The sequence below is a fragment of the Lactuca saligna genome, chromosome 7 (genome assembly GCF_052625555.1).
Source record: "Lactuca saligna cultivar CGN05327 chromosome 7, ASM5262555v1, whole genome shotgun sequence".
Taxonomy (NCBI): Eukaryota; Viridiplantae; Streptophyta; class Magnoliopsida; order Asterales; family Asteraceae; genus Lactuca; species Lactuca saligna.
The window spans coordinates 35,488,194-35,500,658 of NC_136423.1; the positions used below are offsets into that span (position 1 = coordinate 35,488,194).

The 12,465-nt window shown below is 33.4% G+C and overlaps 3 protein-coding genes across 3 annotated transcripts; all 3 read right to left on the reverse strand.

The window, feature by feature from the left end:
* Positions 1-1,104: 1,104 nt before the first annotated feature.
* Positions 1,105-1,634, reverse strand: LOC145005010 (histone H4). The gene has a single exon (XM_078964043.1). The coding sequence runs from the start codon at positions 1,619-1,621 to the stop codon at positions 1,310-1,312; it is 312 nt and encodes a 103-aa protein (XP_078820169.1). The 5' UTR covers positions 1,622-1,634; the 3' UTR covers positions 1,105-1,309.
* Positions 1,635-7,213: 5,579 nt separating this feature from the next.
* LOC145006320 (UPF0481 protein At3g47200-like) lies at positions 7,214-9,469 on the reverse strand. Its single transcript, XM_078965414.1, has 3 exons — positions 9,337-9,469; positions 9,127-9,190; positions 7,214-8,847 (listed from the first exon to the last, which is right to left on the reverse strand). Exon 3 carries the CDS (start codon positions 8,826-8,828, stop codon positions 7,368-7,370), a length of 1,461 nt encoding a protein of 486 aa, XP_078821540.1. The 5' UTR covers positions 8,829-8,847; positions 9,127-9,190; positions 9,337-9,469; the 3' UTR covers positions 7,214-7,367.
* Positions 9,470-11,457: 1,988 nt separating this feature from the next.
* On the reverse strand, positions 11,458-12,011 carry LOC145006827 (histone H4-like). Its single transcript, XM_078965867.1, has 2 exons — positions 11,969-12,011; positions 11,458-11,877 (listed from the first exon to the last, which is right to left on the reverse strand). Exons 1-2 carry the CDS (start codon positions 12,009-12,011, stop codon positions 11,537-11,539), a joined length of 384 nt encoding a protein of 127 aa, XP_078821993.1. The 3' UTR covers positions 11,458-11,536.
* Between the last annotated feature and the right edge of the window lie 454 nt (positions 12,012-12,465).

The window sequence follows — 12,465 nt, forward strand, 5'->3', positions numbered from 1 at the left end:
GTGACCGTCATCGGCAGCGCAATCGGAGGAGAGGCGATTGGAATTTGTGAAGCGGTAGAAGAAGAAAAACGGAAAGTAGTGGGTTACTGTACCGATACATGGATCGGTGGATGTTGAATCGGTGACAGCAATCTTATTTCTATTGGGTGTTTAAACGGTAGATAGTAACATCGGATAAAGATGAACACATTAAAAATAAAAATAAAAATAAAAAGATTTTGATCCAAAAGGAACAAAGAATTGTTCCTTAAGGAACATACAATTAATATGTATATAAATTCTTGAATTTCTCTTACTACAAATTTTAAAAAGCTTTACAGAATCACTACTAGATTCGCCTTCAACCACCGAATCTTCTTTCTCCTTGAATCTCCTTTCTCCTTGGTTGTTTTTTTGGTTTGAAGATACATCAAAATTTATTTATCATTTAACCTCTAATGGTTTTACAATAGTTATGGAATAAGATAATTGTTAGGAAGTTATACACCCATTTGACTCTTCTTGCTCAAGTCTTTTTGCTTTGTGCTAATGTTATTGCTCGGGTTCAATAAAATATCTAACATGATCTCTAGCGATTGAATTCAAATGCATATCCACCTACTCATAAATATGCATCTCCATTTCTTGTGAGCCATGTAATGTATTTATTATATGAATTCTTCTATTTTGGTATCAATGACCTTTTTATGATTTTAATATATCTTCTCTTGCCCAGTTCATGTCAAACCAGGAGACTAGTTATCTAACAATTAGACAGAGCTTGTTGGCTAATCCATTAAGTAAGTTTCAACATTGGTTTTTTTTCTTGACTTAATACAGATATAATAACTCAATAAGTTAAGCTAAGAAAACTTGGCTTAATGTTTTAAGACAGCCCTTTACCTATTTGTCTTTCTATTTTATTTTTTCCAACTCATGAATATATAGTTTAAATTAATCATTTAGTGTCGTTCAGATTTGCAATAGATCGTTGTTTATACAAAATTTTATTTATGCAACCACTTTACACCCATCAATCTTAATGTGCTTAATGTATATGCATTTCGCTATGGTCGTCTTTACCTCATATTAAGTGGACTCGGGAGAGAAGTACAAATAAAACAGTTGCAAGAAAAAAACTCTTTTAAATTTGATAGATAGAACTTCAAAATTTATAAATTGATCTTTTGTTTGTGATTATGGATGCTGATTACAAATTATCCAAGTCACAATCGAGCTTCAATTAAACTGATATATCATACATTTCCACAACAAAACGAAGGAAATCGGAAATCTCAAAATAACCTAACAATACAGACCCTATGTTACCTCAACCACCGAATCCATACAGAGTACGACCCTGACGCTTCAATGCATAGACAACGTCCATCGCAGTAACGGTTTTCCGGCGAGCATGTTCTGTGTAAGTAACAGCGTCACGAATAACGTTCTCGAGGAAGATCTTCAACACACCACGTGTCTCTTCGTAGATAAGACCGCTTATGCGCTTAACGCCACCACGCCTCGCAAGACGGCGAATCGCCGGCTTTGTGATTCCCTGGATGTTGTCACGGAGAACTTTCCGGTGACGTTTTGCTCCTCCCTTTCCCAAACCCTTGCCTCCTTTTCCTCTTCCAGACATTTTGTTTTTGTTTTCTGTGTATTTGAAAATTGGGGGTAGGGGTTTTATATGAATAGTGGAGATGGAACTTTGTGCTTAGAAAAAAGGTGTGATATTTACCGTTGGATTGTTCGACTCCCAACCGTACGATGGCGATCCGTGTGATTGATAAAATTGTCGTTGGGTAGTTGATTTGTGGATGTGTGGATTGGAGCCCAAATCCAAATCCGAATTTGGGTTGTGTACTTGTGTCCAGTATCGATTTTTTATGTATTTATATCTTTCTTTATATATGCTAAAGTAAAAGAATCTATAAAATCATATACGATTTTACCATGAAAATTCTTTTGAAAACTAAAATTTATTATTTTCAACCCCAATAAAAGAAAAAGAAAGGTTGTCAATTTTCAGTTCTTTAAATATAAAAGAAATATATTTATTAAAATATCAAAGCTCATATTAACACTTGGTCATGTTGTTAATTGATAAACCGATTGTGAATTTTATTTCTCTAAAGTTAAAGGGAGTGGTAACACTCCTAATATATCGTTACATTATTTTTTTAACATGTCGCGTCATCTTTTTATTTTAGCACCTAAATCTTAGCGTTTTATAAGGAGTGGTAATACTCCTAGTACTATTTTTTTTCCTTTTTCAAAATTTATTAAATTATATAGTTTTTTTAAACAAAAACGATTAATATTAAATAATTTTATTTTTTTAAAACCACAAACATTTAATATCAAATAAATTATATTTTTAAAACATAAACGTTTCATATTTAATTAAAAAAAAGTTACAATAAGGTTTTTCAGAGGGTTTTTGTTAATTCTAGAAATTTAGATTGTAAAAGAAATTATAAGTTGGGGTTTAATCTGTCATAAAGCTAAAATTGAGGGACTAAAACCGCCAAATCATGATTGCTATGTCTTCTTCCCCATTTGTACGGTTAAAAAGAACAACCAAAACAACGCAACAAATCTACAAAAATAAAGGTTTACTTTCACACTGTCGAAACTCGTGTTATTTTTATTAAAAAAAAAAAAAAAAAAAAAAAAAAAAAAAAAAAAAAAAAAGTGAAGCCAGCCAAGCCAATCACAACCCTTTCTTTCTCTTTCTATTTCATCTCGTCAAGATTGCAACGAGATGCATTCAGCGATCCCTTAGTGAGCGCTAGAGGACGGTGTTTCAGAGCCCATAGTGAGTGTAGCGAATACCCATAGCGTGTTCATTGCGTTTAATCTAATCATGAAGGTATATATGACCTCCACATACGAAAACCATTTTCCCTGTCGGTTTTATCAATTGTGAGTTTGTAGTATATGACTATATTCCAGAGTAAGCAATTATTCATCTTGAAAAAATCATATTTCAATAAAATTTATCACAATAGTTTTTATGAGTGTATGCATAAGATATCTATTATTTGCAAGTGATAATACATTATATGGTTTAAACCACAAGAATCGTAAATCATTATATTATTCATTGGTGGTCAATTTTATCTCACGAAATATATTTTTTATGTAATTCTTTCACCACCGTATAGTTATTATGAGTAGATATTTCTTTTAGAAAGATATTATAACATCTTATTTTCACTACTTTCGTAAATTGTAATATTAAATAATTATTATGAAATACAAAATAAAAATATATCACTTTTGAGCCAAAATAATAATCATAAACATGTAGAAAACGTCACTATGATTTTCATAGATATATATAAAACGCTTAAATCCGACTTCGTATGAAGAAATTATACTTCTTCGAAGTTTCACGATGAATTTGATACGGTCTTACGTATTGTAAAAAGAGTATTTTAGATAGGTTGCTTGTTAACCTAAAAAATCTAAACAAAAGTCGTAAAAATCATAAAACTGAAAGCATACATGTAGGAAACATCCAAATCTGAGTTCGTATGACGAAGTTATAATTTTTCGAAGTTTCAGCGCAGCAGTGTGGACACAAAAATCGAAATTCAAATCGGTTGACTGTTAGCCAACATAATTTAAACATGAGTTGAAAATCTTGTGAATATGAATTTGTCGATATAAAGATGGTCGAGAACGGATGTCATATGGGAGATTTATAGTTTTAACACGAACTTTAATAGTCTAAGCATGTTAAAAATATAACTTTTAAAAATAAAGTAAGAATTAATTGACAAAGTCTAAACGAAAGTTATAGATCTAGTCGATAATTACGCATGGATATACAGAACGTCAAAAACGAAGTTCGAAAAAGATACGAAATAAAGTGACTGGCTCATAGAGTCTTGACGCTCAAGCAGACAGTTGAATTAGTGACAAAGATCACCAAGATGTTCAGTAAGAGAGCCTTGTTATGCCCCAAGTATGCATCCTCAAAATAATGAAAATGTCTCGGTATTTGAGCATGCTCAAGACTGACAATATGGAGTTTGTATCAAACAAAAGATACAAGACTTTAGTATAGATGCAAGAGCATGTCATGATGAGAGAAATCAAGTTGGAAACCCATACAAATGAGAAAATGCAGACTTCGGCCCCATCTCAGCCAACAACCAAGAAATTCAAATCCAATGGTTCAAGGTTAGGAAATCATAAGGGACACACTTACAAGTGCGGAAAATTTCATGATGTTCCTTGTCAAACAGACCTAGGTGCCACAAATGTGGCAAGGAAGGGCATTATTTCACAGACTACAAACAGAACGTGCGCTTCTATTTCAATTGCAACCAACTAGGTCACTTCAAGGGTGAATGTTGTTTTCTAAAACCATCGGGTGTAATACAAGCTCTGACACCTACAAAGCTGAGGATAACTTATGGGCGTTTGGGCAGAGCTGAGGCTCTAAGGGCCAAGGGGCGAGCCTTTGAGCTCACGACAGGAGAAGCCAATGAGGCTCTAGACGTCGTAGCTGGTACGTTTTCTAGTCAATGCCATACCCGCCTTAGTGTTATTCGATTATGGATCAAGTCTTTCATTCGTATCACTTAAGTTTAGCAATAGCCTTAATAACACCATATGAGATTTAGAGCATCACCTAAGAATAGAATAGTTGTCGATCAAACAGTTAAAGTCTCAAAGGTTAATTGTAGTTGTACTTTAAGAATAAGCAACGGTAGTTTCCCAATAAACCTCACTCTCATTCCTATGCGAGAGATGAACGTAACAGTAGGTATGGACTGGCTAAACCAGTTTGAATCACCGATTGAATGTAGGCAAAAGATAGTAAGGGTTTGTACTCCAAGTGGGGGAGAGCTTACTACCCGGGGAAAAGATTCCAAAAGTAGTTCAGCAGCTTGTTATGCTGCAAGGGACAGAAAATACCTCCAATCATCAAAAACTGAAATCGAGGTTTCTTAATGACTTTGCACATCCCAATTGATCATATGCAGGACTGTTCCAGAGGACGGGCGAAAGGGGTGACCGTTCAGAGTCCATCTTTTAAAGGTGCCTAATTTTTTTTTTTATGAAAATTGTTATATTTAGAAGATAATACAATTAATTTTATTTTAATTATTGAGTTATTATAAAAAACTTGATGATGTTCGTGTATTTTAAGGATTCGTTTTTTTTCTCTCAGTCCTGGGCCCAAAATATGTTTGAAACTTTGATGCAATCAATTCTTTGATAGATTTTTTTTCAAATCAAAAGCCTGGAGTGTCTGAGATAGTGGCATTCGATCATTAATCACAATTGAAATTGGTGGTTATTGCGATTATTTTGAGGTCTAAATTATGAATCCTGGAGTGAAAAGTTAGTCTGTGATTGTGACAACTCAATGAAAAATGATATGTCAATTTGTTGAACAGAGGAAGTAAATTTCAGCCAAATTGACGTGTTTGTTCATTGTTTTTTAGTGATTTCAAAAAGGTAGCACTTTAATCTTCTTTGCATGTTTTGCCTTATTTTTCTTTCTCCTGTTGGTGTGCAGGAATAAAATAACATTGTGACAATTTTCTTTTCAACTGTGTATTCATTAGTAATTTGTAAATGTCGCTATAGTGGATTTGATTTATAACTTTGAATATAGACAACCCCACAAAAAGTTCATTAGACGTATGGTTTTGTAGTGGGTAGATGTAATGATATTTTAACGTTAGGTGGTGGGCTGCAACAATGAAAAACCTGATCTTGAATGTTTAGTGGGTTCTAGCTTTTTTTTGGTTGAATTTATATAACGATGAATGCAGATATTACAAGTAATAATTGGCAGCTATAATTGGTTTTGTTGTTGTTTTCACGACCTTGAGCACTCTAAAAAGATCCAATTGCCAGGTGTCACGATTTTGATGCCCTTGAAAGGTTTCAGAGAACACAATCTGCACAACTGGAGAACACAAGTATCTATTTTACATTTTTACCACATGTTTACCTTGACGCAAGAGATGTTTTTTTTCTTCTAATTTAATTATATATAGTTTTTCATTAGTACATATCATAATTGATAATATGGATCCTTACATACATTTAACGTCCCTTTATGGAGGCCCCTTGGAGTTCCTATTTGTTGTAGATATCACTGAAGATCTAGCTTATTATGTTGTGCCTCGATTACTCTTAGACTTTAATATATGTTCAATATTTGTAACACAAAAAGAGTAGGATGCTTTTTATGATAATAAGTAATGTATGGTGTTATCAGTAACCCCTGAAAGTAAGTCTAATATTGATACAAGCCCACAAGGTGATCATTCTCTTATATATTCTCTTTCATGATTTCTATTATACCCTCGAGTAGTTAGCAATGATAATGAACGATAAATGAAAGTACAAGAATACACAAATAAATAAAAGTACTTTAATGGTTATTTGGTTTATCCCTTTCTAATAATGAACTATAACAATTCTCATTCATTTTCCTTATGAAATGGTGCCCTTAGTGAACTTCAAAGTTTCCAATTTTACTAAGCTTCATTGTGAAAAGGTGATGATGGTGAGATGTATAATTTGAATGAACACTCAACGAAAATTTACATTTTTTATTTTTCCAATTAGGATTTTTGTGATAATATCAAAGACGATCCTATTGATACATCTATGCCGGAGGTAAAATATGGGGAATGATCCTATTGATGCATCTATGTCATGTAAAATATGGGGAGTATACTTATGTAAGTTATAACATATCGTTTGACATATGTAATATTCTCACAATTTTTTTTTTTCTGCTTTTACATTTAGACTATTTGTTTCAATACGGCATTCAATGCTTCAAACCATGGGCAGACAACTAAGTAAGTTATAACACATTTTTTATGAAATAAAAAACATTGTAAATAAATTATTTTATGTTTTGTTTATTCTATTTTGATTTTATATAATACATGTGGTAACTGAGTAATTAACAATATACTTTGTGAGACCACCAGAATAACAAATTACTTTATTAAGGCATTTACAACAATGAACAATGTAGGAATGAATTTGGGATGTAATTAAACAATAAACAATAGCTTTGACATTTTTTTGTAATATTTTCTTGTTTTGAACTTGATTGCGTTTTAATCCATCCAATGTTATTCTTTTATTGTATTGTCTTTTAATCTATTCTTATTCTTTTATTCATTCATATATAATCTAATTGGGTATATTTGTTATTGTACAATGATAACAAGAGAACAAATTAAATAAAGATTATATATAACAAAGTAAAATCAATCTATTTTTTTTCATATGTCAACCAATCCACCACACATGTATAACACTTGTTATAACGTGTTATAGATAAGCTCTAACAAAAAATATCTCATAATTGGTGTGACATGAACACCTTTCGATTAAGTAGGTGCAGAAGGAGGCTTAGAGTGTACACAATGTCTCAAAAGCTCGAGCATATCCCCAGTGGATTCATCTGGAGGTGGCCTAATGGCGAAGTAAGTCTGCAGAAAACTAGTGAACAGAATAGCAGTAGCCACCAACAAAGCTACAGTCTTCCATGGACTACAAAAGTAAACATTAATCAACTCTGCTGCCCACGTCTTATACTTGTTATTACAATGCTTCTCAATTCCTCGTCGAATCTGGTTAAACATGTGGACATTAACTGCTAGTGTTTCAATCTCATCGTACATCTTCACCACATCTTCATCTCGACCAAGACTATGAAGCAATATCTTGTTGTCTCGTAACTCCTTCACGTCATCACGATGAACAACCAACGATTTCATTACTCGAATATAAGTAGAAACTCGAAGGTCATTTGGATTATGAGGACACAACTCGTAAGCGATCATATTCAAGTATATAGCTTTTGAATTCGAGTACACCGCACGTCGCACAAGCTCAAGCTCGCCATAGCAACAATGAGAGTGAAACTTGATGTCTTCTTTAGAAGACTCGTCATTGACGTTAATACGTTTCAAGAAAATACCTTTAGCTTTGAGTTCTGTAACCGACGCAAAAGATCGATTTCGCTTTACATAATTTGATTTTGCATTAGCATTCGCATGAACATCGAAGTGGGAGGAAAGCGAGATGAAATAGGACCTGTAAAGCTCGAGAAGATGAAGAGGTTGCTTCTTATTTTCAAGCACCTTTTCTTCCCTCGTGGTTATTTCACCATAGTTCAAGTAGTTAAAGAACTCATTTAAGATCCTTTCACCTCTATCTTTTGGGAATCGCAAATCCAACAAAACCTGGAGTACCATAAACGGGATTTGGTTCTCGAGCAACAAAATGTCACGAGCTACATGCATGAAGCCCAATGCGCCTAAATACTCATTATTTAGCATCAACATAGTATTCGGCCTGCTAGCAATGCAATCTATAAAGAACAAAACGAAGCAACCATCACGCAACATCATTTCATTAAACTCCTTGTCGTTGTATTCGTCTGTAGAACCATCGACATAGCACTTTCTAGCTTCTTGAACTACCTCAAACACTTCATTGTATAACGAATCCACGGTTTTTTTGCAGCTCAAACTATACTCTTCGAGGGTTATTAGCTTGTATTTCTCTGCTGCGGCGAGGTCATCTCGTTTATGGTGGTAAGGGCCAAGTGAAACCACCGCAGGCTCGTAGCATTGGTGGTTTCTTCCACCTTTTTCTCCTTTTAAGAGCAATGGGGGTACTTTCTCAATTTTTTGTTTGCGTTGCGAAAGTTGGATGGTTTCATTGTAATGAATGCAGAATTCCCACTCCCGAGCATAGTTGTGGTTAATGTTATCGGTCATTTCCGATTGATTACTCAGCATTTCAATTCTTACATCTTCGTTTTCAGACATCTCCGTCCCCATTGGTTTTGATATCGTTAATCTATAGATGTGGAATCGAAACATGTTATTGGTATAAACTATAAACTATAACTTTTTTTTCAACATTATATATGGTTTTTGCTTTACAAAGAATATTTTATTTTCAACAAATAATAAAAATCAACTATTGATCGGCCATACTAAAAAAATCTGATTTCGACAATATAATTCATTATTTGATTGTAAAATTATACTAAATTTATAACTTCCTAATCAAATATTATAAAAGATAAGAGAGAGAGAGAGAGAGAGAGAGAGAGAGAGAGAGAGAGAGAGAGACCTGGATATACGAACTCCTGCCTATGGTGAGCTCATCATCACCAACCAGGCACACCTCTTGTTTCCTAGGCGATAATGTCCATTAAAATCTTTTATAAGCATGAACATGTGGTTTTCTCCACTCAATAAAAACATATGTATATACATAAATATTTATATAAAGAGAGCTAGTGAGAGGGAGAAAGATATAAAGAGAAATGGCAATGTATACCTTGTTTTTTCTGTTGAACACACAACTTGATTTGCTTGCTAGAAATGAAGGAGTCATATAAAAAACCTTAAGATGCTTAATATATAAGAGTCAAAAGTGGAGGCTGTGTCTCGGGTTCACAGAATAAATAATTTGCTGTTATGAGAATAAATAATATATAAGAGTCAAAAAAAGTACTGTAATTTTCAATGTATAAGGCATGAATAAGAAAAAGAAAATAAATGTCCATTGTCATTTCCTGTTATGATTTCTCACCAACCTGTCGAGGGCTAGTGGGAATAATGATGAAATACATCTTTGTCTTGTTCTTATTGCCCATTGATCCTTTATTGCTATGTCCACTACCTTTTTGGTTTGAAATGACCTAAAAAAAGTAAGCATGAATCAAAATTATTTCACTACTTCTTGGTGTGAAATAATGACGGAGCTAAAAATTATCAATGATACAAAAATTATAATAAATATTATATGCAGTTATCATATTTGAGACATTAAAAAATATGATATAATCCTTTTAATTGGAGTACAATAACATAGAAATGTTTACAAATAATTTTTTTATATATATACAAGAATTTTTTTAGGGTGCTGTAGTACCCCCAATGCTTTATCTGGTTCCGCCACCGGTCTAAAATAACCTTAAAAAGTACCATGAATTAAAAGGATTTGAAACTTTAAAAACATTTTTTAGAAAGTTTGTGATATTATGTGAAATATTAGGAAGATATACTCACCATTTTCTCAATGACTATAATTTCCTATTCGGACAAGCCAATTTCAAGCAATCTTGATGTTGTTTTGTCCATGTTCTAAATATGGTCTTAGTGATGGAAACTTGCTAATAAATTGGAAAATATGCTTCCTCTTAGGATTCATATGAAAAAAAAAACAAGCAAAAAAATGTTTTGGTTGATTTAGAATTATATAAGCTATAATATCAAGTTTATTTATTACAAACTTGGTATGCATTTAAAAATAAAAAACAAAAGTTGACCGTTCTTTTCGTTTCATAACACAAATATATTATATAAAAACCATCTGAAATAAATAGGTATTAAAAAACTTAGAAAACACCTTATAAGAGATAACAACATGTATATACTCTAAGGTATTTTAAAAGTTCGACGCAGATTATTGTTTGAGAGCATAATTTTATTCGACATTACAATTGGTTTTCTTATAACAAAATATATCAACTTGGTTTGAATATAACAAGATTAAGTTGTCCTTGGGAAAGAATATTTTTCTAAAAAAAAAAAAAAAAAACTAAAAGTGTTAACAATTGCATAGAGTCCAATTAGCATGACCCTTCTTACTAAAAGAATATTTTGTTTCCATCTGTTCCAATACTTAATTCTTTGCTGGATTGTGTATTGTTGCCTTGATTCGGTATTCACGTAACTGTGAATCAACGGGTTTGGAAGAGTCGCCGTTGGTATTTGTGTGTACAAATCAACATTTGTGATTGATTTATCAAATCCTAGGTTTCCGTTGCATCTGTTGGTATCAGAATCAAGCGATTCTGAATCATGCCTCCACGACAAACTCGACAGTGCAAGGCATGTCTGGAAGAGATCTTCGAGCGAGATGACAACAACCAGATTGAGGAGCATGTTAGAAAAACTATTGAAGAATGTATGGATCATGTCGTCGATTTGAGTGGCAAACAATTGTTGATGATTGGACGAATTGGAATGCATGGATAGATAATTCCTGGCGTTTCAACTGATAAAAGTCGGGAACGATGGTGGGAAAAGGAACAAGAACATCTTTGTTCTTCAGGGGTAAGGAGCATTGTTATAGAGATAGTGTTGGCGCATGTTGTTTTTACTTATCAGTTTGGACTTGTTTATCACTTCAACATTAACAAGAGCACAAAAATTCTGCATTTTTAGTGTTCATGTACTTGCATCTAGCGTTTGCACTAAATCATTGTGACAATTTACGTCTTATTGCAAGTTTATGTATTATCATGGCTTGTGATCATTGTGAGATTTCTTGTGATAAAGGTGATTTCAAAATGTACTATAAGTTTACAATTATTAAAATAATCAAGTTCGAAAATTAACAGTAGATCTTTTGATAGAAAGTATACACGTCACAATCGAGCTTCGATTAAGCTGATATACCATACATTTCAATAACAAAACGAAGCAAATCGAAAATCTAAAGAACCTAACAATAAATACCCTAAGTTAACTTAACCACCGAATCCGTACAGTGTACGACCCTGACGCTTCAATGCATAGACAACGTCCATCGTAGTGACGGTTTTCCGGCGAGCATGTTCGGTGTAAGTAACAGCGTCACGAATAACGTTCTCGAGGAAGATCTTCAACACACCATGTGTTTCCTCGTAGATAAGACCGCTTATACGCTTAACGCCGCCACGCCTCGCAAGACGGCAAATCGCCGACTTTGTGATTCCCTGGATGTTGTCACGGAGAACTTTCCGGTGACGTTTTGCTCCTCCCTTTCCCAATCCTTTGCCTCCTTTTCCTCTTCCAGAGATTTTGTTTGTGTTTATGTTTTTTGTGTATGCTAATACGAGTACTCGTTGTAATACTGGGGTTAGGGTTTTATATGAATGATGGAGATGGAATTTTGTGCCTAGGAGAGGTGTGATATTCACCGTGGGATTGTTGGACTTCCAACCGTACGATGGTGATCCGCATGATGATTAAAATCGTCGTTTGGTTGGTTGATTTGTGGAGGCATGGATTGGAGCCCAAATCTGATTGGGAATATGACTTATCAAGGTAATTAACTTTTCGGTATGTTCACATCTGGATAACTATCTTTTTTTTTGTATATATCTAGGTAACAAACTTTTTGGAAGTGTTCACATATGATCATTATGACCTGCTATAGCAGGTTAAATCCTAGATGTGAACGCTTTCAACAAGTTTGTTACCTTTATGTGTACAAAAAAATAGTTACCCAAATATGAACAAAACGAAAATTAAAAATTAAATTACATGAATGGTCCCTGTGGTTTGGGGGAATTTGTGGTTTTGGTCACTAATTTATATTTTTAACTTAAATGGTCCCTACTGTTTATTTTTGTTGCGCATTTGGTTCCCGTCTTACCTAAAAATATTATTGTGCCCTTATTAATTTATTTTTTAA